This window comes from Ambystoma mexicanum, chromosome 2q (assembly GCF_040938575.1).
Source record: "Ambystoma mexicanum isolate Mex_15411 chromosome 2q, UKY_AmexF1_1, whole genome shotgun sequence".
Classification (NCBI taxonomy): domain Eukaryota; kingdom Metazoa; phylum Chordata; class Amphibia; order Caudata; family Ambystomatidae; genus Ambystoma; species Ambystoma mexicanum.
Window position 1 is genome coordinate 1,366,604,665 of NC_090924.1, and position 24,298 is coordinate 1,366,628,962.

The 24,298-nt window shown below is 49.0% G+C and overlaps 1 protein-coding gene across 2 annotated transcripts in view; it reads right to left on the reverse strand.

Annotated features, from left to right (window-relative positions):
• GASK1A (golgi associated kinase 1A) overlaps positions 1 to 24,298 on the reverse strand; it is a 249,365-nt gene that overhangs the window by 85,339 nt on the left and 139,728 nt on the right. For both annotated transcript variants that reach the window (XM_069648844.1, XM_069648843.1), the window contains one exon: positions 11,798 to 13,231. In XM_069648844.1, coding sequence (XP_069504945.1) covers positions 11,798 to 13,231 — 1,434 coding nt within the window. The remainder of the gene's footprint in view (positions 1 to 11,797; positions 13,232 to 24,298) is intronic.

Sequence of the window (24,298 nt, forward strand, 5' to 3'; positions counted from 1 at the left end):
ACCGTCCCACAGCAGTTCCCTCCAGCAGCTCACATCTCCTTTCACAATGTTCCCTTCTGATCACAGAGGCCTCCCTGTTGCTTCTCTCTGGTTGCTTTCTCCTTCCCATTTTAAACACCTGCGGCTCTCTAACAGGTTGCAGGTGTGTTTTCTCAATTAGACTCAGTGGCGTAACACAGAATTTGGGGGCCCCCAAATCACGGCTTGCGCCACACTCTGGGCCGGCCTAGATTACCACACTTGCGCAATAGGTACGGATGTGCTGCTGCAGGGGTACGCTGCACACTTCACTAGGAGAAAGGTATAAATATGTGTTTTAATGCATTATACAGCACACTTTGTGAGAAAAATTGCTAAAAGATCTGAGCGTTTGCAATTGTTTTGTTGGGTAACAACAATCTAAAAATCGAATGCATTCAAGTCACCAACAGTACACAGGAACATTAATGCTTTCATTAATATAATGCTTTGCTATTAAAAATGCCATGCCACATTGAAAACATGTCCAACTGGCTGCACGATGTAGACCAGTCTAGACACGTAAGAACATATTACAGTAAAGCATGCCGGGCCACATTTAGACATACCTAGACTGGCTGCACCAAAATGCCAGTCGAACCAATAACACGTATTGTTATTTTATCACAGATGCCCAGAAAAATATACAATGCTACAGTAAGAAATGGCTAGACTGGCAGCACGCAAATGGCAGTCTAACCAGGTAATCACACTTAGCAGTACTGCCTTATCAGAGTTGTCCAGTTAAAAAAAGCCAAGCCAAACTAAGAAATGACTAGACTGGCTGCACCAAAATGCCTCTCTAGCCACTAATACCACATAGCAAGCCTGCTTAGCCTGGACATGGATCACCATTACAATTTATCGCACAATCGCCATCCCACTCACACCCCTCCACACAGTCCCTCTCCCTCCCACCCCCTGCCCCAAACCCCAAAATCAGCTTCTTGGCCCAGAATTACTGCCACGTCCCTTTTCCTTGTCCCTGTGCTTACGTATGAGGCTCCTTGCCTCATATGCAAGTACTGGAATGAGGAAGAGTGGGACTTGGAGTAATAAAGATTACAGGTAACTAAGCCAGACATTACCACCATGTCCCTCTACCTCATCCCAGTACTTGGGTATGAGTTAATGTGCCTCATAGACAAGTACCGGGATGAGGAAGAATAGGGCTATGAGTAATCAAGATGGCCAACAAGTAACCAAGGGATTAAACACAAGTAGTGGCACAACACCATTGAGCTGGCTGGGCTTCAGCCCTCAGCCCAAAGCGTAAATCTGTTTACTCGACCTGGCTGTCCTACAGAGCCATTGCCGAACAGAACAGGAGACAGACGTTGAACGGCACCTGGTTTTCGCTGTTAACAAAGTCCCAGCAATTTCGAACGTAAAGCATTTCACTGTTAGTACCTTCATTCAAATGCATAATTCTTTAGGCAACTGAAATCTTGACGTGGGTTTAGTACTTGCATGGCAGAGAAGTGATTGGATGGGTAGAGAGGACATAGGAGACCGCTTATTCTCACAGCTGTCCATAAGTGGGTGCTTTCAGACTTAAAGGAGAGAGTTAACTGCTTATAACATTAGAGCTGCACTAGAATAGTCTCATTAGAATGCATAAATAAGTTAGATGCCCCACAAAAATAAGTTTACCCCTCCCCCACTGCCTGTGAAGTTAGCACCTCTACCAACATTTGAAGGGTTTGTGACCCCTCCTCCACCCCCTCCCCCGAAATGTAGGTTTTGTTGCACCCCTGAATACAAGCGCACACGCGCACACACACACACACACACACACACCCCCACCCAGCCACCCATACATTAAAGTGTACCCTTTCACCCTACAGGCACACCCAGGCAGCCACCCATACACGTAAGTGTGCACCCTTTCATCATTCAGGCACAGTGAGGCAGCCACTCATACATTTAAGTGTGCACCCTTTCACCATACGCTCGTCATGCACACCCAGCCACCCATATATTTAATTGTGCACCATTTCAACATACACTCACACAGGACATATGGTCGCGGGAGGGTGCTCGTCCCCTCACCCCCCCCCCCAGTGATTAGACTTGCCATAAAATGATTGAGGACATCCCTGTCCTTCACAACACATTGCAGGCAGTTACTTTGTCCCAGTACTAAAGTGGTGAAAGGGCAGAGTGCTCATTACTCTCCGTAGCCTCTTCCTCGTCTCAGTACTGTCAAACATCACACGAGTGGAATGATGGGAGCTGACTTGCAAAAACCCATAAAGGTCGAGGAAATATTAGATGGTTCGTCAATAGGAAAAGGGGGATACCATTGCTCGCCTGGGTGTATCCTGCTCCCAAACCGCAAGGACTCTCCCTCCCAGGTGCTATTCCATCACTACTCCACCCAGAGGGTCAGGATCCAAGAGCGATAGCCTTACCCTGGCCACGGGGGTTAAAAGGGAGAACACCCTTAGGTCTCACACCAGAAATCTCACAGGAGTGCATTGCAGTAATCCCAGTGCCTAGTCACCAAGGCTCCTATTACAATGGGACACATCACCAGTGCATGTATCGGCCAATAGCATGTAGCCACTTAATGTCAAAATAAAATCAACTGTAACATCTTAGTATTCAACCTGAGAGAACTTGGCAAGTGTTCCATAAATCAGAGGCAGATGGGGTGTTGTGAGAGATCTTGTCTCAGTGTAAGCAGAACCTCCTCCAGCTTGTGATAGTTAAGATTAAGCCAGATAGGGTTCATCCAGAGGTCATTCAGGCTTTGTGAATGTACAGTGAAACAGACCTCAGTTTAGCTGCAGCTGCTGTAGGGTGGTAAAATGAAGAGGTACGTTTTAAATTCTAAATGACCCATTCCCGAATTGTGAACATGGTTTTAAAATTATTTTAAATAAATAGCGGGACTGTGAACAAGAAAAAGTGAAAGTAGTGGTACTACGCTCACGATAACTCACGCTCACTACAACCACCGTTTCTACGGGATACAGTTGCAAGCATGTGGGAATCTGGGAAAGTACCGAAGTACTGTGAAAAATACTCTGGTTGATTGCATTTGCATTTCCACAAGGGGTATTGGTGTTTAAAGGTTTAGGTTGGTTTTAATCTGTAGTTTTGTTTTAACCGGTTGAGTTTGCCTTACTGTTTCCACTGCATCTATGTAGTGAACTATCAACAACAACAAAAGAACATTTGTTGCACCTGGATCCATCCGAGCATTCCAGGCCAGCTCTAAATGACTTCTGAAGAGAGAAGTGCTGGACTGCTACTGAGTAGGCCTCTACTCCACATGAGCTCGATTGCTAGTGTCCAGGGTATTTTTTGCCAACGGGCAGGGGTGTTGCTAGAGACTGTCGGTACTAGCTAGCCTTTTGGTTGTAGCCCCTGAGCTTCTATTTGGGACTACAACCAAAAGGCCTGTGGCTATAGCTCCTCCTCCTCTTCCTCCTCCTCCACCTCCTCTACCTCCTCTACCTCCTCCACCTCCTCCACCTCCTCCGCCTCCAGAAACACCTGCTCAGTCTCCCGTTCCATGTCTGCAACCTGGTGGCAGGGTTCGAAATTGTCAGATGCTGGGAGCTATTTAGCTCCTCCTTGTAGCCTAGACGAGCCTTCTTAGCTTGAAACCAACAGCCACCAGGAACTATTTTTGACTCCACTGCCAAACGATGCCACACAGACATATCTACCTGGCATTATCTCTATGTGTTTGAGAATGTGCCCAAGGAAGCATTATAAAACATGTAGTAGACAAGTCAATCATATTTGGTTGTTTATAATGGACAAAAGGTTACAGTGTCTACGTTAGATTTGCGATTCACCATTTACTAGCTCCAGGTTTCAGAGAGGTAGCAATGATGCCTGATGCCCAGGAGCTGCTTTTAATTCCAGCTCATCAAATCCCTATGTCGACTCCTCTGGTGCTTTACCAACTCCACAGCCACCGACCTTGCCCAGCCAGCTTCCTCATGCAAATGTTTTTGTTCCAGCAACGATCTGGCTAGGTCCTCCCCGGACATATTTGGCATGGCCCGATCTGCACCCCTCCGGGTGCGACATCCACCGATTCTTGTTAAACTGTGCCCACACCCACCAGAAACCGAACAGCACAACGAGCTTGACAACTTCAATGGGCACCACCATCCCACATTTGATGGGTCCATGGCATCTACCTCGCATCCTATGATGCATCAGGCGCCATCTCCAGGGCATACCGGATGCCGTCAACAAATTAACCGCCCTCACATTAACCACCTCACCTTCCTCTGATGCAGTGTCAGCCTCTACTGCCAGGGCATGCTGGATACTGTCCACAATGCAACCGCCCTCCCATCAACCACCTTCACCTCGCCTTCCTCTAGTGAGGCATCAGCCTCTACCTCCTGGGCATGCTGGATACTGTCCACAATGCAACCACCCTCCCATCAACCACCTTCACCTCGCCTTCCTCTAGTGAGGCATCAGCCTCTACCTCCAGGGAATGCTGGATACTGTCCATAATGCAACCGCCCTCCCATCAGCCACCTTCACCTCGCCTTCCTCTAATGAGGCGTCAGCGTCTACCTCCAGGGCATGCTGGATACTGTCCACAATGCAACCGCCCTCCCATCAACCACCTCACCTTCCTCTGATGCAGTGTCAGCCTCTACTGCCAGGGCATGCTGGATACTGTCCACAATGCAACCGCCCTCCCATCAACCACCTTCAACTCGCCTTCCTCTAGTGAGGCATCAGCCTCTACCTCCTGGGCATGCTGGATACTGTCCACAATGCAACCGCCCTCCCATCAACCACCTTCACCTCGCCTTCCTCTAGTGAGGCATCAGCCTCTACCTCCAGGGAATGCTGGATACTGTCCATAATGCAACCGCCCTCCCATCAGCCACCTTCACCTCGCCTTCCTCTAATGAGGCATCAGCGTCTACCTCCAGGGCATGCTGGATACTGTCCACAATGCAACCGCCCTCCCATCAACCACCTCCACCTCACCTTCCTCTGATGCAGCGTCAGCCTCTACTACCAGGGCATGCTGGATACTGTCCATAATGCAACCGCCCTCCCATCAGCCACCTTCTCCTCACCTTCCTCTAATGAGGCATTAGCCTCTACCTCCAGGGAATGCTGGATACTGTCCACAATGCAACCGCCCTCCCATCAACCACCTTCACCTCGCCTTCCTCTAGTGCGGCATCAGCCTCTACCTCCAGGGCATGCTGGATACTGTCCACAATGCAACCGCCCTCCCATCAACCACCTTCACCTCGCCTTCCTCTAATGAGGCATCAGCCTCTACCTCCAGGGCATGCTGGATACTGTCCACAATGCAACCGCCCTCCCTTCAACCACCTTCACCTCGCCTTCCTCTAATTAGGCATCAGCCTCTACCTCCAGGGAATGCTGGATACTGTCCACAATGCAACCGCCCTCCCATCAACCACCTTCACCTCGCCTTCCTCTAGTGCGGCATCAGCCTCTATCTCCAGGGCATGCTGGATACTGTCCACAATGCAACCTCCCTCCCATCAACCACCTCCACCTCACCTTCCTCTGATGCAGCGTCAGCCTCTACTACCAGGGCATGCTGGATACTGTCCACAATGCAACCGCCCTCCCATCAACCACCTTCTCCTCGCCTTCCTCTAATGAGGCATCAGCCTCTACCTCCAGGGAATGCTGGATACTGTCCACAATGCAACCGCCCTCCCATCAACCACCTTCACCTCGCCTTCCTCTAGTGCGGCATCAGCCTCTACCTCAAGGGCATGCTGGATACTGTCCACAATGCAACCACCCTCCCATCAACCACCTCCACCTCGCCTTCCTCTGATGCGGCATCAGCCTCTACCTCTAGGGTATGCTGGATACTGTCCACAATGCAACCGCCCTCCCATTAACCACCTCACCTTCCTCTGATGCAGTGTCAGCCTCTACTGCCAGGGCATGCTGGATACTGTCCACAATGCAACCACCCTCCCATCAACCACCTTCTCCTCGCCTTCCTCTAATGAGGCATCAGCCTCTACCTCCAGGGAATGCTGGATACTGTCCACAATGCAACCGCCCTCCCATCAACCACCTCCACCTCACCTTCCACTTATGCAGCGTCAGCCTCTACTACCAGGGCATGCTGGATACTGTCCACAATGCAACCGCCATCCCATCAACCACCTTCTCCTCGTCTTCCTCTAATGAGGCATCAGCCTCTACCTCCAGGGAATGCTGGATAGTGTCCACAATGCAACCGCCCTCCCATCAACCACCTTCACCTCGCCTTCCTCTAGTGCGGCATCAGCCTCTACCTCGAGGGCATGCTGGATACTGTCCACAATGCAACCGCCCTCCCATCAACCACCTCCACCTCGCCTTCCTCTGATGCGGCATCAGCCTCTACCTCTAGGGTATGCTGGATACTGTCCACAATGCAACCGCCCTCCCATTAACCACCTCACCTTCCTCTGATGCAGCGTCAGCCTCTACTGCCAGGGCATGCTGGATACTGTCCACAATGCAACCACCCTCCCATCAACCACCTTCTCCTCGCCTTCCTCTAATGAGGCATCAGCCTCTACCTCCAGGGAATGCTGGATACTGTCCACAATGCAACCGCCCTCCCATCAACCACCTCCACCTCACCTTCCTCTTATGCAGCGTCAGCCTCTACTACCAGGGCATGCTGGGTACTGTCCACAATGCAACCGCCCTCCCATCAACCACCTTCTCCTCGCCTTCCTCTAATGAGGCATCAGCCTCTACCTCCAGGGAATGCTGGATACTGTCCACAATGCAACCGCCCTCCCATTAACCACCTCACCTTCCTCTGATGCAGCGTCAGCCTCTACTGCCAGGGCATGCTGGATACTGTCCACAATGCAACGGCCCTTCCATCAACCACCTCCACCTCGCCTTCCTCTGATGCAGCGTCAGCCTCTACTGCCAGGGCATGCTGTATACTGTCCACAATACAACCGCCCTCCCATCAACCACCTCCACCTCGCCTTCCTCTGATGCAGCGTCAGCCTCTACTGCCAGGGCATACTGGATACTGTCCACAATGCAACCGCCCTCCCATCAACCACCTCCACCTCGCCTTCCTCTGATGCAGCGTCAGCCTCTACTGCCAGGGCATGCTGTATACTGTCCACAATACAACCGCCCTCCCATCAACCACCTCCACCTCGCCTTCCTCTGATGCAGCGTCAGCCTCTACTGCCAGGGCATACTGGATACTGTCCACAATGCAACCGCCCTCCCATCAACCACCTCCACCTCACCTTCCTCTGATGCAGCGTCAGCCTCTACCTCCTGGGCATGTTGGATACTGTCCACAATGCAACCGCCTTCCCATCAACCACCTCCACCTCACCTTCCTCTGATGCGGCATCAGCCTCTACCTCCTGGGCATGCTGGATACTGTCCACAATGCAACCGCCCTCCCATCAACCAACTCCACCTCGCCTTCCTCTAGTGCGGCATCAGCCTCTACCTCCAGGGCATGCTGGATACTGTCCACAATGCAACCGCCCTCCCATCAACCACCTCCACCTTGCCTTCCTCTGATGCGGCATCAGCCTTTACCGCCAGGGCATGCTGGCTACTGTCCCTAGTGCAGCCACCCCACATCAGCCACCTCCACTCCACATCACCTTGTTTTTATGCGGTATCAGGCTCTATCAGAGCATGCAGGGTAATGCCCCCAATGCAGACCCGCCCCCCCTCCACCTAACCATGTGTTGCAGGGTGAGCCTCTATGTTCAGGGCATGCAGGGTACTGCCCTCTGCCCCCCAGCAACCACAACCTCAGATGATTCTTTCACAGCTGAACCAGACAGGTAACAGGGCAGTGCTCTCCTCACATTTTTTACTCAGATTCCAATATACAAAAGCACCAAACCAAACATAAATTAATAAAAATGAACACACTAATAAAACGAAGGAAATTAAGAAAGTGGTCGGAAATTCAATAAAACGGAGAATACACCAGGTGAAAAAGCAGTGGAAGAGGGAATAATGATACTTTTTTCGGGGCTTATTAAGAAAAAAAAGAAAAAATTGGAAAGGTTTTCTGAATTATGTATTTTAAAGGGAAAGAAGGGGTAACGAAAGCAGCCATACACAAAAGTCAAAAACGCCCCGACAAGATCACAAGGGGGTACAAAAAAAAGTCCCCTCTCCCGCCTCCTCCAACCCCAGACAACCAAACAAAACAAAAACTCTCCTGAACAGAACTCTCTCAGCACTCCCTTCAGATGAGAGTTCTCCGTTAACCTCCCCAATCGCCCACCCATCCCCAACAGCTCATGAAAACCCTTTGCTAAGCTGCACTAAACTTTGAAATGTGCATGCTTTAGCATAAGCTAGAAAGAACAGTGGGGAGTGGCGTGTTCCGCTATGCACAGTGAGGCGATCCTAGGAGGCTTGAGCAAGGGGGGCTGGGGCCTGTGCAGATCTCAATACCTCAGCCTGGCTGGTCCTCACTGATGGAACCTCCACCAAAGCTGCAGAGGCAAAGTTTGAATGTGGTCAGTCAGACCAATGTGAGCGGGGCAGAGCAGATGAACACGTGGAGGAAGAGATGCAGCTTATGCACCTCAAGATCTGGTGATAGCGGTTATATATCCCTGTGAAGATGCTGCTGAATGACCAACACCTTAGCCTTGCATGAAATGTTCTTTTGGACAAAGAATAACAGATTTAGATGTAGTTGACAATCCATTTTCAAATTACAGATTTAGAGACAGGGTCCCCTTCTCTTCCGGTGGCATTGTTTAGGCAATATGTCAATACCCTCCTGATGTCTAGTGTATGGAGGCTTCTCTCTGCTGAAGTTTGTGAATTTTGGAAAAAAGCTGGAAGCTCTATGGATTGATTGACATGAAACTTTGAAATACATTGAGGAGAGAAACAAGGATGAGTACGCAACACAACTTTATCCTTGTGAATAATAACAAACGGATCTTGAACTGAGAGAGGTTGCAGTTCGCTGACTGTTCTTATTGAAGTGATCGCTACAAGAAAAGCAGCCCGAAGGTAGACCAAGATTGGCTTTATGCAATAACTCAAAGGTGGACCCCATGAGTTTTGTAAGAACAACATTTAGATCCCAACCAGGAGTTGGATCTGAAATTGGAGCTCAGTGGCATGTCAGCTTAAGTGTCAGTCTGGCTCAACGCCATTGAAGAATTGTGCCGGGATTGGCCCTTAACCACACTTTATAAGAACAGCAGGGGGCTTAGTTCTGTTGTCCGGCTGATACTGGTTCTTGATAAGCATTTGGGGAATATATTTGGGCAGTAACTGGGGCTGTATGGGGCTTTCATTTGTCAATGTCCCATCGCAGTTCTAACTCCCTATGTATTTGTAAAAATTGGCTGCTCATGAGAGATGTTTTAAAAAGTAATCGCCTGCCCCTTTGTTTAGGTGCCAACCAAATACATGTGAGTCGGGAGGCGTCTCAGGCAGGGTTCAGTGAGGACCTGATGGGTGCTGTCAGAATGTTGGGGAGGGTGGGGCGGGAGGTGCACCGAAAGATTTCGCACAGTGCGCTGGCTGACCTGGGGTCCAGGACTGGGAGCATCCAGCAAGAGAAGCGACCCCAGTCACTGAGTCAACATGGGCAGATGGAACCCAAACAGTGGTGAGAAGGAGATGGACCCATGGCAACGCAGAGGGCCGTCGCTGAGCTGGTCCGCACTGAGAAACAGAACTTGCGTGAGTCTCTAGTGTCATCAGCCTCCACCGGAGGGCCCTGTGCACAGAAGAGAGAGAAGCAACAAGTCTGGTGGCAATGAGCAAAAGCCAGAGAGGAATGTAGGTGCTGAGGAGCAGCAACTTCCGAAAGCCAGATTAATGAACTATTCACCAACTACTCAACTGGAGGGGTAATTGCACGGTGGGAATTGACGAAATTCCTCAGACAGTGAGGTTGTATGCCAAGCCAAAAAAACTGACTGAAGTGGTATTGCATTGCATGAGTTGAAGTCCGTATTCCCATTCCTCCGAGGGAGAGATTGCGCATTGAGTCAAAGAAGCTGCACTTTTGGGATTGAAGTATGTGTGTAGAATCCGACTAGGGATAAACATGGTTCGGTGGGATGTCTGTATCCCCACTAGAATCTGAGAAGGAAACAACGGAGAAACAAACATACCTGTTGGGAACTGAAGTCCCGAGTTCCCAGGCCAACCTGGGAGAAAGACACCTAAAGAAACTAGGAAACAAGCCATTGTTTACTGGGAACTGAAGTCCAAGTTCCCAGGCCGACCTGGGAGAAAAACACCTAAAGCGACTATGAAACAAGCCATCATCTACTGGGAGCTGAAGTCCACGTTCCCAGGCCAACCTGGGAGAAAGACACCTAAGAAACAGGCCATCATCTACTGGGAACTGAAGTCCAAGTTCCCAGGCCAACCTGGGAGAAAGACACCTAAAGAGACTATGAAACAAGCCATCATCTAGTGGGAGCTGAAGTCCAAGTTCACAGGCCAACCTGGGAGAAAGACACCAAAAGAAACTAGGAAACAAGCCATTATCTACTGGGAGCTGAAGTCCAAGTTCCCAGGCCAACCTGGGAGAAAAACACCTAAAGCGACTATGAAACAAGCCATCATCTACTGGGAGCTGAAGTCCACGTTCCCAGGCCAACCTGGGAGAAAGACACCTAAGAAACAAGCCATCATCTACTGGGAACTGAAGTCCAAGTTCCCAGGCCAACCTGGGAGAAAGACACCTAAAGAGACTATGAAACAAGCCATCATCTAGTGGGAGCTGAAGTCCAAGTTCACAGGCCAACCTGGGAGAAAGACACCAAAAGAAACTAGGAAACAAGCCATTATCTACTGGGAGCTGAAGTCCAAGTTCCCAGGCCAACCTGGGAGAAAGACACCTAAAGAGACTATGAAACAAGCCATCATCTACTGGGAACTGAAGTCCAAGTTCCCAGGCCAAGTGGTTAAAGGAACTGTAAAAGGAATTGCCGTCTACTGGGCATTGAAGTCCAGATTCCCAGATCAACAGGAGAAAGACTGAACCAAACTACCAGTCACGAGAAAATGCTGGACAAGTTCCAAAACAAAAGTCAAACAAGGACCTAGCAAAACTGTTGCCCAAAACACCAAACATTGCATCAAAATAAAGTCTTCAGATTTTACGCTTGGCCCAACATCATCCTTTTAAGACAATATCATAAAAATGACAAAGGCCTCAGACAATAATCGTATGCATCGGTTGCCGTTAATGAGTTCTCGAAATACTGAAGTCGCAAGTATAAGCTCTTGCTTGAAATCAGACGGCAAAGCAAATTAATCAGTAGGAAATCATTCTATTTTAATGTCTTCAAACAGACCCTTCAAGCGAAAAATAAAAATCGCAGACCACTTTGCTGGGTACCATCCTAGAAGGGGATCATCACTTGCATGCCCTACTTGCGGGCACTACTCCAACCGAGACATCGTCCCCCTGGTAGACGTTTTATGGCACAAGTAGCTAAAGATAGGCTTTTCCTCCCTGGCTATGCCGAGGCTTGTGCGACTGCTCATGCGTTGGGATGGATGCTCCCGGACCATGGTACACACCAGCGCCATCTTGGGTCATTGGCTGCCCCCAGCCCCTGCATCGATAAGTCACAGGATCCTGATCAAGTTGAACATCTACCGTTAGTCTAGGAAAAAATACCCTGCCATCAACGATCTATCATGCAATACGGTGGTCGCGAGATGTGCAAATTAAAAGTGAGAACATAGCATCAATGTTAAGCTCAAATATGACAAACACTTGCATAGATCTGAATCCTACCTGCAGGAGAAAGTCAAAGAGAGCCAGTCTGGCCCACTCTGTGTGCTCAATGCTCACACACGGGGCGGTCCCAAGCGATGCTGCGGAGTCGTCCATGCCACATCTGTGCTTCAGAATCTTCTGGTACTGTAGCCAGCGGAGTGCAAAGGAGTTCTGGTCATTGTTGGCATCCTCCAAGTGTTGGACGTCTGGTGCCCACCACACAATGGGCCGCGCTTCGCCATTGGTGTACCTGTAGGGCAAAATGGGACTCCTGAATTTCCGGGCCACAACAGGCAGGCTGCGCTTTAGCCCGAGAACCCGGTCCAAGTGGAAAGCAAGAACCTCATGCAGGTCACTGGGTCGTTTGATCAACCCACAGAGTCCTTCCTCACAGTACTGTTCGGGATCTTTGGGGGCAGTCACAGGGTTCACCAGCAGACCGACTTTAAGAACTTGCCCGTGGGCAGGAATTCTGTTTTTCGTCACCACCACTCCACTGGCCAGCAACCTCATCTTTTGCACATCATCTGGCGTAAACCATGGTGGTGATGATTGTTCCAGCAGGTTGCTGCTGTTCCTGTGATGGAATAGGAGGTTTTCGTGGAACTGTGTACACCACACAGACGCCCGTATCCTTTCCAGGGACACATCGTCTTTGGCTTGGGATGTGTCTGTGTGATGGGGCGCTTGCATCTTACTTGGCTTTGCTTTGTGTGGACCATTAGCTGCCACTGAAAAGGCTGCCATTCTGTTGGGTGGTTGCTGCCGGCCACACACATCTGCTTTGCACGGATGCCGCTGAGGGACCAGCTGGCCTTGAGAGGAGGTCTGGAGCAGCAAATTGAATCCAGATTTTCCATGTGAGGCTCGCTGCTGGTGGCCCCCATGGGACCGGGAGGCGACAGCAGTTTCGGCATTTACGCCAGCCCTTTTCTTTTTCATTTCTGAAGAAAGAGGAACACTGGTCTTTTTGTGTGTCAACATATGTTTTAAACCATGTTCCACATTTTTACCATTGCTAATCTGCTGCAGTTTGGTGGGCTTGAGGTGGCTGCGATTAGTGACGTTTTTCTTACCCAGGCTTTGTTTCTTACGATTCTTGTTAGCCTTCAGTGGATTATTTTTAGACCTGCTCGCGTCCTTTCCTTTATTGAGGCAACTGGAGTTAGCCAAAGACTTCCCTTCCTGACTGAGTCCCTGTGGCTCGGTTCCCCATCTTTTAGGGGGAAGGTTCTGCCAGGAGACAGACCGCGTGCCGTTCACCCACAGGCCTCTGTGTCTGATGACTTTCCCCAGAGTTTCGCCAACGTCCCGGCGCTGAAGAGTCTGAGCAGAACGGTCTGGAGGCAGCAGATGGAAGGCATTAACCAAGACAACAGAGAAGAGGAAGAGGACGCCAACCCAGACCACATTCCTTCTCTTCAACTTCATCCTCAGCCATGTCTTCGGAGCCTGAAAAAAGAGAGCAACAGCTGAGACACCCTGGGAATTAGGAAGTCCATCAATTGGCTTTCTTACTTTCACAAAATGGCGACTGGCACTCTAGCCAGCAGTATGAAACGGAAGTGTTAATACATATGCACTTTTAAAAGAAAATCTCCGAAAACAAAAAAAATATTGATGCACACAACTTTTCTTTAACATACAGGACATTTTTTTTCTTTTTTTAAAACATCCAATCCACCTTTTTTCATTTGGTTTCAGACCTGGATGTGGCATTGTGCGGTGGGAATATGTATTTCTGAGACCAGTATCTACAGCCACAATATGGTCAAGTGATGAGGACCTGTGAAGTGGCAACAGACGGGGTGTTTTTGAGTCTGTGGCTGGGTCATTAAACTAACAGACCGCACTCCAGCATGAACACAAGAAGTAGAGCAAAACAAATGCTGCTCGGTATCTGGGACTCTTTCCACTAAATGGGAAGCAGAGACAACCAATTACAACTAAGGCACATGCATAATGTTCACCCATCAGCAAATCACAAGGCCAGAAGCATTTAAAAAGATGGAGAGGGGGAATAATGACACATTGGGAAGGTGGCGATGCAGTCATACACATTTGTCATCTAGCAAGATTCATACCAAAAATATTTCCTCCAGTAGATGCTGCTCAAGGAATGTAATACATTAGAGGCATCGGAAGCATCCACAGGAAGTCATTAAGGTTTACGATTAAGGTCAGCTAGGCAAGGGAGAGGGGGTTATGCTAGGCGGGGAGCAGCGGCGGGGGAGGGGAGGGCGTCATTAAGGAGTTTCATGTATTGGCTCCCTTAGTTGCGATTGCAAGGGAAAGGAGCCATGATGATGCAATGTTTTGAAAGCTAGGGTGATTTTCATACGAACCCATGTCCATCTTCCGCCAAGTGTCGACCAATAGGAGGCCGTGGGCGGAAAAGCCTCCCCCTCAGAATTGGGGCCCGGGGAAAGCGTCTTTAATTCTTTCGGTGATGTGTCAATGGCTCATTGATGGAAACCTAGTTCCAGGAGGAGAGCAAAGTCGAGGGAACCAGCCTGCACTTCCAGTTCAGTGGTTGGAGAGCACTGCCCACCCAGCCCCCTTTCATCATAAAGCTGCTTTTATAGGATAAGAGGAAGATATTTTTCAGTTAGGTTTGTAGAAATTGGGCAGATGTGAAAGGTCCACCAGAAAGGTGTATGTGCAGTCTCCATGTTTAGATTCAGATAATCAGCCATGGGTTCAGGAAGAGAGGGGCAGTCTTAATTCGGCGGAGACAAACATACCGACGGAGTAAGGCCCAGCCAACGGGAGTTTACCACAGGGAGGTTGGGAGCAAGGGTGCTCCAGAGGGCCGGTATGCTAGGTCTTGGGTGATGGTGGTGGAGTATGATCACATGGGGGTGAGGACCACTCCAGTAGTGCGTGCCGAGTTGGGGGGAGCATGAGATACACGCTATTGATTGACAGCTAGGAGGGTTTATGACTGAGACAACGGAGTCAGGTAGGATGTAGCAATGATACGTAAAGTCGTATCGGACGGGGGACACACAAGCACGTGCGCACGCGCGGTCCCCGTCCACAATCTTAGCACCTGCCATGAACCCTACGCAACCCGCACCATTGTTCCGGACTACATTTTCTGGCAGTATCTGGAACGACATGTCGCATGTGGGGCAGTCACGTGATGCGCAGGGGACACTGCGTCAATCGCAACGGAAGGACTGGAGCTCCTGAAAAGAGCGTAAGTAAAGTGCATGTGTTGCTCAGCGGTTTCCTTATAGTGGCTTGGCGTTTTTTGTCTGGCTGATCTTGTTGGATTTGCAGATACAGACCTCAAACCGCATATACTTGGATTGCTTCTTAAATGTTCCCATTTGGCTGTGGTGTTTTTTCGGCTGTGGTGCTTTTTCCTGCATTTTTGGTATTTTCGACCTCCCCGGCTGCGTTTACTGGACTGCTTGGATCATCCCCTTTGGATTGCTACCTGGACTCCTGCGGGCTGACACGGTCTCTGGAATCTGCATGGCTTTGGCACTCACCTGGATTTGTTGCCTGGAACCGTCATTGACTTGCCTTCTGCAACAACACTGTAGTCACCTTTTTCTCCTTGACTTCCGGAACTGAGACAGTGGAGTGTGCTTTTCCTTGTCACCCCCTCTTTAGTTGCGCCCCCGTGCCATGCAGGTGAGGGCCCTTTTGTGCTTTCTTTTGCATCCTTTTGTTGCTACAGGGTGCGTTCACCCTGACAGTTCCCTCTGGATTCTCAGGAAAGCAGGGGGCATTGGGTGGGCTACTGACAGTAAATCTTGGTACTTACTGATTGGTTCTTGGTTTCTGGTCGGCAGTCCGTCACCCTTTTGTCCAATCTCCTAGCTAGTGTATTATTTTACCCTCTGTGGCAGGTGGGAAGAAGAACACGGACTCTGGCTTTCCATCTCACGTTAGTCATTTATTAAACCTAAGGTGAAAACTCCTAGCTTTCCCTAAACTATGGGTGTTCCCTACCTAACCAAACTAATGTGCTCATCAGTGAGAGTCCAAACCAAGTTCAGTGCACTGTCCAACCTAACCTGTTCTAACCCTACCACTAGTATAACTAATGCACAGGAGAAGGACTCCCTTCTCCTGTGAGCTGGTCTTGCACCAGGTTTAGCTCAGTAGCATATCCTCAGATAAGTATTGGCACCTGTTCTCATCAGATCGTACAGTTCAGATACTGGATACTTACGTATCTTGTATCATCCTTTTTACTATCGTCATTTCACGTTATTAGGGTTTTCCCCTTCTCTTGCACTTCCGTATAAATTGCCATCTTTCTTTTTATTTTCCTCATCTTGGTTGGGATGAATAAGCGTGTCCCAATTATACTTGTTACTCTTCATATACTCGTGATGCTTTTGTTCGACTAGGACAAGTAAAAGCATTCCAATTGTGATTCGTACTCTACTCATACTTTCTTGATATCTGATTCTGACTGTGACAAGTAGGAGCATGCCAGTAATGATTCTCACTCTCTTCAGACAATCTCAACACTCAATCTTGACTGCGACAAGGTATCATCTCCGGCCCCCTTCCCAGGTCTCCCGCTTTCCCAGTTACCTGCACTCTTCCAGGATAGCGTCAATTAGGTTTTGAACATGTCAGGACCTCCTTCTGTAGTCAGGTAGGCATCTCTTTTTTCCATTATTCATTTGATCATCTCGTTCCCTGATAGTTTTCCAAAAGTGGTTTCAGCTTTATTAATGGACCTTCAGGTCCACTGTGTCTTGCTGACTGTTACAAAGCAAAACAAAGAGGTGATGGTGGGAAGGTTTAGAAGTAGTGTTAAACCTCTGGCAATTGCTCAGGGTAACCCTCCAGATGACCGTTCTTCACCTGCCAAGCCATTACAGAAAGGGGAAAGACCATATGCAAATCAGGCTTGGTGCCATCCCCAAAGGAGCAGTCCAGCCCGAACAGCTAGGTCACAACCCTTCTGCACAAGACAATGGTCTGGAGGGTTGCCCAGAGCAATGCCATAGGTCGAGAATTTTTCCAAACCTTCCAGCCATCACCTCTTGTTTTGCTAATGGATTCGCGACTACCATTCACTGGCTTCAGTTCAGGATGCTTTGCATCCAGCTTCGCCTCTTGTGTCTTCTCCCATCTCCACCTTCCCACGGCAGAGGTTTAACACGGGCTTCTTTCCCCGGTCAGGAGGAGCGCGACCAAGTTTCCTTCAGCATTAGACTTCCAGTTGGTTTGAAACTCCTGGGCATTCATTCGCCAGTTCTCTCTGCCTCACATATTTATGAAGCTGCCGTGGAATTTCCCTGGCATAGTGTCCAGTCCTTCTCCATCTGACATTCTGTATTCCTCTATTGGTTTCCTTCGTCCCAGTAGTATGTGGTTCTTTTTTCATAGACTACATCAAGTGTAAGGTTGACAATAACCGATTTTAATCTGTTATTCATGTCGCTTTCATTAGATGCCAAGGAAGGTGCGTTAATATGTGATTTAGGGAGTCCCTCATAAGAATCTGAGTGCTTGTCCCCAGAGGGGTCTCTCCTGGTGAGGTCAAGCTAGTCTCTAACCCTAGGGAGGGTATTGCGTAGCGGGCTCCCCCCTAGCCTCACACGCAAAGGCTCCCTCCTAGGGAGAAGTGACGGAATCTGGGGGATTAGAAGAGGTATTTCGTCCACCTGGGGTTCAGGTTGGAATCGTGACACACACCATCTGTAACACCTAACTGTAACACAACGAATATGGTGAAAGGACCAAAATTACTAAAATCAGTAAGAGTGCATGCAGTATTTAGTAAGAGTGTATGCAGTATTTAGTAAGAGTGCATGCAGTGTGTGGCTATTGATCCTAATGATACCAAAAATGGAAACCAATGAAGTGACATACTGCCAAGAGAGCGCACTCAGCTTTCCATTTTTGATGAAGCGCCGTTTGCCGCGTCTGGCAGCTTGCCTTATTTGTTCCATCTGTTCTCAATGCTGCTATCTGAGCACAGCACAGCTGTTGGCTGTACACCACCCACGATGCTGGTGATGGGGATCCAGGGAACAGACTGGACAACATCTCAGAAGCTGCCAACAGCTCCAAGGCTATGTCGCGCAGCCCGATATCTGTGCGGCAGGCCGGCCAGCAGCCATTTGCTTACTTTCACCTGTGATAGTGCCCATGTATTGGTTAAAACAAGAGACCGGAAGCACACTCAGTGATAGGGTTTATGCAGCATTATCTAAATGTATCGACACATTCCAAGAGATGGGATGTCCAGATTTCCAACACAGAAAATTGGGACAGGCCACCAACTTAAAAGTAGGAGTGGACACCACAATCTCCCTCCCCCACCCCGGTCGCTGGTGGGTTCCCACAGTAAACAATTTCCATTTCCAGCACTGCTGGTGGATATAAACTATGCTGAATTGGCCCTCACTGTAAACGAATAAAAAACAAGCTTCTGCTTTGATTGCTGTTACAGGCCTTGCTGCGTCACCATTTTCCAGCTAGTCTCCATGGCACAATCTGTTAAGGCGGAAGGCTGTCAAGTGAAAGGGAGGTGGTTCGGGGGACCCACTGCGGGGTGGCAGGGATCGGCTATCAGTGATACTGTGAAATATGGACACCATCTTGTCGGGGGGAAATTCTCCCGGGGTCGGCTGGGCCGTCCGCGGACCTCCGGGCAGGGAGGCCCCAACTCCTCCCGTATATCCCAAAAGAGATAGAGTATGAGACACACGCAAGAAGCAAGGTGATTCTGCTGTTTATTAAACAAAACGGCAGGGATGGGTCAAGGATCGTACGCGTCCGTCCTGACACTCTCTCAACATCGTGGGGCTCGCAGGCCCTTTTTACTTTAGTATGACGCGCTACTTGCGTCACCTGAGAAAGTTAGCAAAAAACCTATCGCCACTCTGGATTGGTTCCCCGAGTGGTAGGGTTAGTATAGCATACGTATAGAGAACGTTGTTAGTGGTTAAGGGTCAGTCAGGTGGTATACTTGGGTTGTCCCTTCAGTTTGATACATAAAAATTGTTACATGGAGACCCCTGAGGATTGGTCAATGTTAATGGCGTCAGTGATAAGGGCCCCATGTTCTGATTGGTCCACCCGCGAGCCCCCCAGTCTGGGACCATCGCTGTTCCCAGCTCGCGGTGCACCTGTCATTTGCAACAATGTTTCACTATGGGTATGTGCAGACAATGTGAGGATTTATTCATAAGCAGGAAGGCCGACTACTCCCACCGCTGCAGATGTCCATTGAGTCGCTTAATTGTATCTGCCTGTGTCTTGAGACGGGGGATCCAGGCGCCTTCTTCCTCCTGGGCTTGGCACCCTACCAGGTTCGGCTTGGTCATGTGAGGTGGGACCGTGGTTGAGGCAGAATTCTGCACAATTAATATTGCATTTCTCGCTGTGTGCCTGGCTTATCTTGCAGGTGTGACCTTGGCGTCGACTTGCGGTATGAAAGTTTGCAACGTTGTGCCCTTGACTGTCTGCTTTCGCTGGGCTCATTCTGCATGGTCAGCAACCGAACTCTTGCTCATTCAATGTTCATGGAAGCTTTTGCTTGCGGCCTACTTGGGCCTGGTGCATAGGTGGAACCGTTTGATACAGAGCGCTTTAGGTTATGGTATCATATTGCTCTATCCCCAGTATTGCGTCTTCGTTATATTTCTCATTATGATACGTGGGCTTAGGAGAAGCGTGAGCAAGCCTTTTTAGATGAGTTCATTGTGCGTCTTGCGTTTCTGCATTTTGGAAAGCCTATGTGGAAAATAATAAAGACGCACGTCCGTGGGTGTGTCCGTCGCCTACGTCATAGCACTGAGTATGTTTTTTGTGTGGATTGGTGTGGGAGTGTCCGGTGTGTATGTTTGCACGGGTGTGCTGACCGTTGGCTAGGTCGTCATGGCATCTCTAACGATGTGTTGATTTGGTGCTGGATGGTTCAGTCGAGTCCATCCATGCCGCAGGTGTCGGCATGTGCAGGGCAGGCTGGTGGGCAGGCGGGTGGGCACATCCGTATGTTCCTGTACCAGGGTATTTGGTCATCTGGTAGATGGGCAAACTCCTCTCGTGGCGGGTGTCTGGGCCGTGATCCTCTAGGCCAGGGTTGAGAGGGGATTGGTGGGAGCCTTTTGTTCACTTTTCCCACTTCAGTCTGAATATTTATAAAATGTTTTGTTGAATTGTTGCAAACTGTGAAGATTTAACTTCCTGCAATCGAGCAGGGATTGTGCCTGTGGTCCGCCCACCCCCTATCCTCAAAGCCAAGGGGAACCTTTTAAATAGAAAACACTCTCGAACAGGAGGGGGAAGAAAGGGGTGGTTTGGGGTGGCGAGAGGACTCAATTCCGGGACAGTCCTGGCAAATAATCTGCCCAACATTACTCAGAGTGGGTATAACCCAGTGTTTCCTCTGATAGCTCTCCTCAATTTGGCATTTACCAGCTACCAGCTAGAGATAGCGAAACAGTGCTGTGATCAGGGCTGGGCGAAATTGTGAAATTCCGTTCCGCCAGCTGCAGAAGCCAAATCTGTAAGATTTCAACCCGTTTCACTGCCCTGCGCCGTTCCGCCTCCGCTGCGTATCAAAAAGAGCACCCACGAAATAAATTGCCACAGCAGGAGCCACCATGTGCACCCAACACCCCCAGCCCCAGCACTGCCCACGTGTACCTACCGTAGAAGATTGGAAACGCAGTGGCCTCCAGCAATCTTGATGAAAATATGAAACAAGCTCATTCAAATGGCGAACTGGATGCATACACTTGCCTTTGTGATTTTCAGCTCTCCTGCTCCATCCTAGAATTTCCACTTTCTTCCAGCGTAAACAGACCACATCGCAGCTTAGCCCACCATATATACACCAAGGCAGAATAAAGCAAATTGATGTCCTTCGGTTTTTTCCACTGTAGATTGGTTAGGCGTGTGTGCATGTGTGCATACCAACCTGCACAGCAAAAGTGAATCCATCCAACAAGTCAATTGCCCACGCTCGCCCACCCTAACACTCCACGGAGACCGCACCAACACTTATGTGCCACTCCAGGTTTCAGGCAATGTTTATTCGGATAAAATCCATCAAACAATACATTTTTAAATACAATAATCCGTGATTAAACCTAGAAATAATGACACAATTTGACTGTGCATTACAGGGCCATCTGCTTCGGGCTGGGCCCGCTTTGATTTCACCCGAACAGGTTGCTTTGCGGGGTTCGTGTCGGTGTAAAGGACACACATGTCCTGGCTCGGCCTCGAGAACCTCAGGCTATGGGAAAATCTTTGTTGCCCAGAGTCTGAAGACTAATGCCTAGTCCTTTGGCTCGAAAGAGGGCTCTGATACAGAGAAGTAGAACGGCACACATCATTCAGTCCAGACATCAAAAGAATTGTGGAGACCACATCTTAGAGTGGAAATCGAAACGTAAGGTATGTACCCAGTCATACCTACAGATCCTAGGTCAACCAACTCACTGTACATTGGATGTGACCTTTAACCTGGTTTACTGGTAATTAGCCAACCACGCATTGGCGCAACTACCAGGTTTGCGTTAAAGGTGTCCTGAGGCACTAAAAATATGCAATAAGCCATTTGGTTCCCCGTCCCCACAATAATCCACCCCATCCATTGCCTTCTCACGAATGGGTATTCCATGTACAAGCTGTGAAAGCACAGACACAGTCCGAGACTCAACCTGAAAGTGAGTTGTCCAAATGAGTATATATGCCCCGGGGCCCTCTCTATATCTACCTAAATACCTTCCTTCTGGAGCCCTTTGCTCAGCTACCTCCAACTCTCCGAGGGTCAGACGCTTATTCAAGCAGACAGTGGGGGTAGCCCTTTCCTCTGCAGGTACCTCCCTCTGGAACGGCCTCCCTGCCCCTCTCAGACTTGAGCCTGCCCACCTGAAGTTCCGAAAGTGGCTCAAGACCTTCCTTTTCTCCTCTGCCTTCTCTGCTGTGTTGACTGGTGGCTTGGTACCCTCAGAGTCTCACTGGGTTCCAGGCTACCCCTTGACCAGTCCTCCTTTCACTGCCTCCTGGCCTTCGCATACTTAGGGGCTGTATCTGTACCCCTACAGCACCCCCCTGCCTCCTTGCACTTCCAGTGCCACGTTGCCTGGCTGAACTTACTCAGACCCTTGCTGTCCCGATTGCACTTCTCGTTGTTGCACTTGCACGATAGTTTTGTAGTGATAGGAGCGGTTGTCTGGCTGCCTGCACTACTTGTGAGCTGTTTATAACATGGTTCTCTCAAGAACTTACTGACTTTTTGCACAGGTCCACGGACCTAAAAACAAATCTAGAATCGCATAATCCAGTTTTGTGAACGCTGCAAACACGTAAACATGTGTGTGTTGGCCGTTCAGCAGCTTGGGGACCCCTAATGGTAACTTGGGCAACATTATGTGGTGTTCCCAGGCCTAATAGAGGGGGAACATGCCACACCAGTCAAGCCTCTGAGTCTGTAGCACTGCTTCTCAAAGAAGGGGTGGCCTAAAGATTGTTGAGCATTGCCGGGGTGCTTGCCCAAACAATAAATCATGAAACCCGCACACATGTGTCTGGTGTCACTCTGCTTGACCTTGCGCACAGTGTCCATATTGTAAATAAAAAACAAATTTTGCAGTCTTCAAATAACGCACCTCTCACTTGGTATTTAAACAATTCATTAAGTCAGGAAAAAACAATTCTTTGAGTAATCGCCTTTAATCAATGCCAATAGTTTGGGCTTTTGTGTAGGCATGGGAAAGGCACTCGCCAGGCACAGCTGTAGTGGTATTAACTGGCCATTGTTGGTAGAAGGTGCTAATTGGTGCAAGTAACTGGGCATCCAATAGCAGTGCTTTGTAAATGCCTAATACTTACACACAAGCCAAAACTGTTGGCTTTGCCAATGCTTGCCTTTTACAAGACTTCAGTGAAGGACATGCAGAGTGCTATTAAATCGAGTGGCTGAAGGCAGACCTGGTAAGACATTTCTATTACACCAGTAGCAGGTTTAGAACTCCAATTCAGTTATTGGGCCTCATTACACGGATGGCGGTCGACCAAGGTGCTATTAGCAGCTTGGTCACTGCCAGTAAAATACCGGCACCGCCTTGGTGGAAAGGGGAATTACCGCCCTATTCCAAGGTTGGTGGGGCGGTAATTCCCCCTTCCCCCATTGCCCTTCCCCATTCCCATTTTTGCCCCATAGGGCTCTATGGGAATGGGGAAGGCGCTAATTACGGTACCGCAAATTGCGGTACCATAATTAGCTCCCTGGTCCCTTTGCGGGTTGTTTTTTAACGCCTGCAAAAAGCAGGCGTTAAATTCCCCAACCCGCAACGGGACCTCGTAGTAAGGCGGTAAGGATTTACCGGTACCAGTAAAATAGCGGTACCGGTAAATCCTTACCGCCTACCGTGTAATGAGGCCCATTAACTCTGAGAAGACTGTTCGAAAAAACGCTGGTAGGCACTTGAGTGCAAAGGTTGATGGCAAGGCTTGTTTAGAGCAAGTTCCAAGAGTTCCCATGAGGAGGTGCTTTGGGTGGTGAGGGGCAAGAACTGGGTACGAACACCCACATGGCCATGTGCAGTCAGTGGGTGGGCACACGTGCACCTCATATGTCATTCCTCCCTGCCTATACTCTAATGCAATAGTTTTGGCGTGTAGGTGCCACAGGTGACAATAACCCAAACAAAAAAAAGTTGTTATTGCTCAACTAAATGGAAGAAACATAAAACCCTGCTAGAATGACACAATATGCAGGTTTTCCTCATCTGCCATACAATTGTAAAATGAAAACAGAGCAAATGTGGACCATGGACATTCTAAAGTTTCCCAAAGCTGGTAATGCAAAATAAACGCTATCCGCTGTTCTCATCAGGTATTACTACTTGATGCAGGCTCCAGTTTCTTGAAAATATGCAAATTACATTCCAAAAATCATGGAATTTCTAGTGCATTGCCATTTTTTTTATTTCTGTACACATCACCAAAGTGCAATACGATGTGTTAAAAGAAAACACTTTTTTTCATACTTGCCATGGCACAACTTGAGGTCTCGGCAGACTACCCTGTTGTCCTACTACCTTGACTCTGACACATAATCCAGAAGAGGCTGTGTGATAGTCACCTGCTTATGCATACTATTTCCAAATTCACAAATAGCCCTTTTAACAGATGATCAATTAGAAGAACGCCCTGTTCTTTTTTCATTTTTAAAAAAAGGTTTTTTTAAATTTAACTAGAATACAGGCAGAATAAAACATTTCCACAATATCCCCCCTACACCCTACCCTGCCCCCGAATTCCCACACTTAGACACAAAGTAAAATGGGAACTGGGAATCCCAATCCAAAGTAGAATCCCTAGCTAACATGGCATATTGACTCCAGAGAAGGTTTCCCCCCCAGCTTGGACCTCTTTTACCAGGCTTTGTAGACACTTGGTGAACTGGATGTCTGATCATGCTTTACCCACCAGCCATCTCCTCTCCAGCGCTCTACTTCCTTCCTCGGTTCAGAGCTAGCTTCCTCTCCTGTCCCCCTCTCCGGGCACCTACTAATG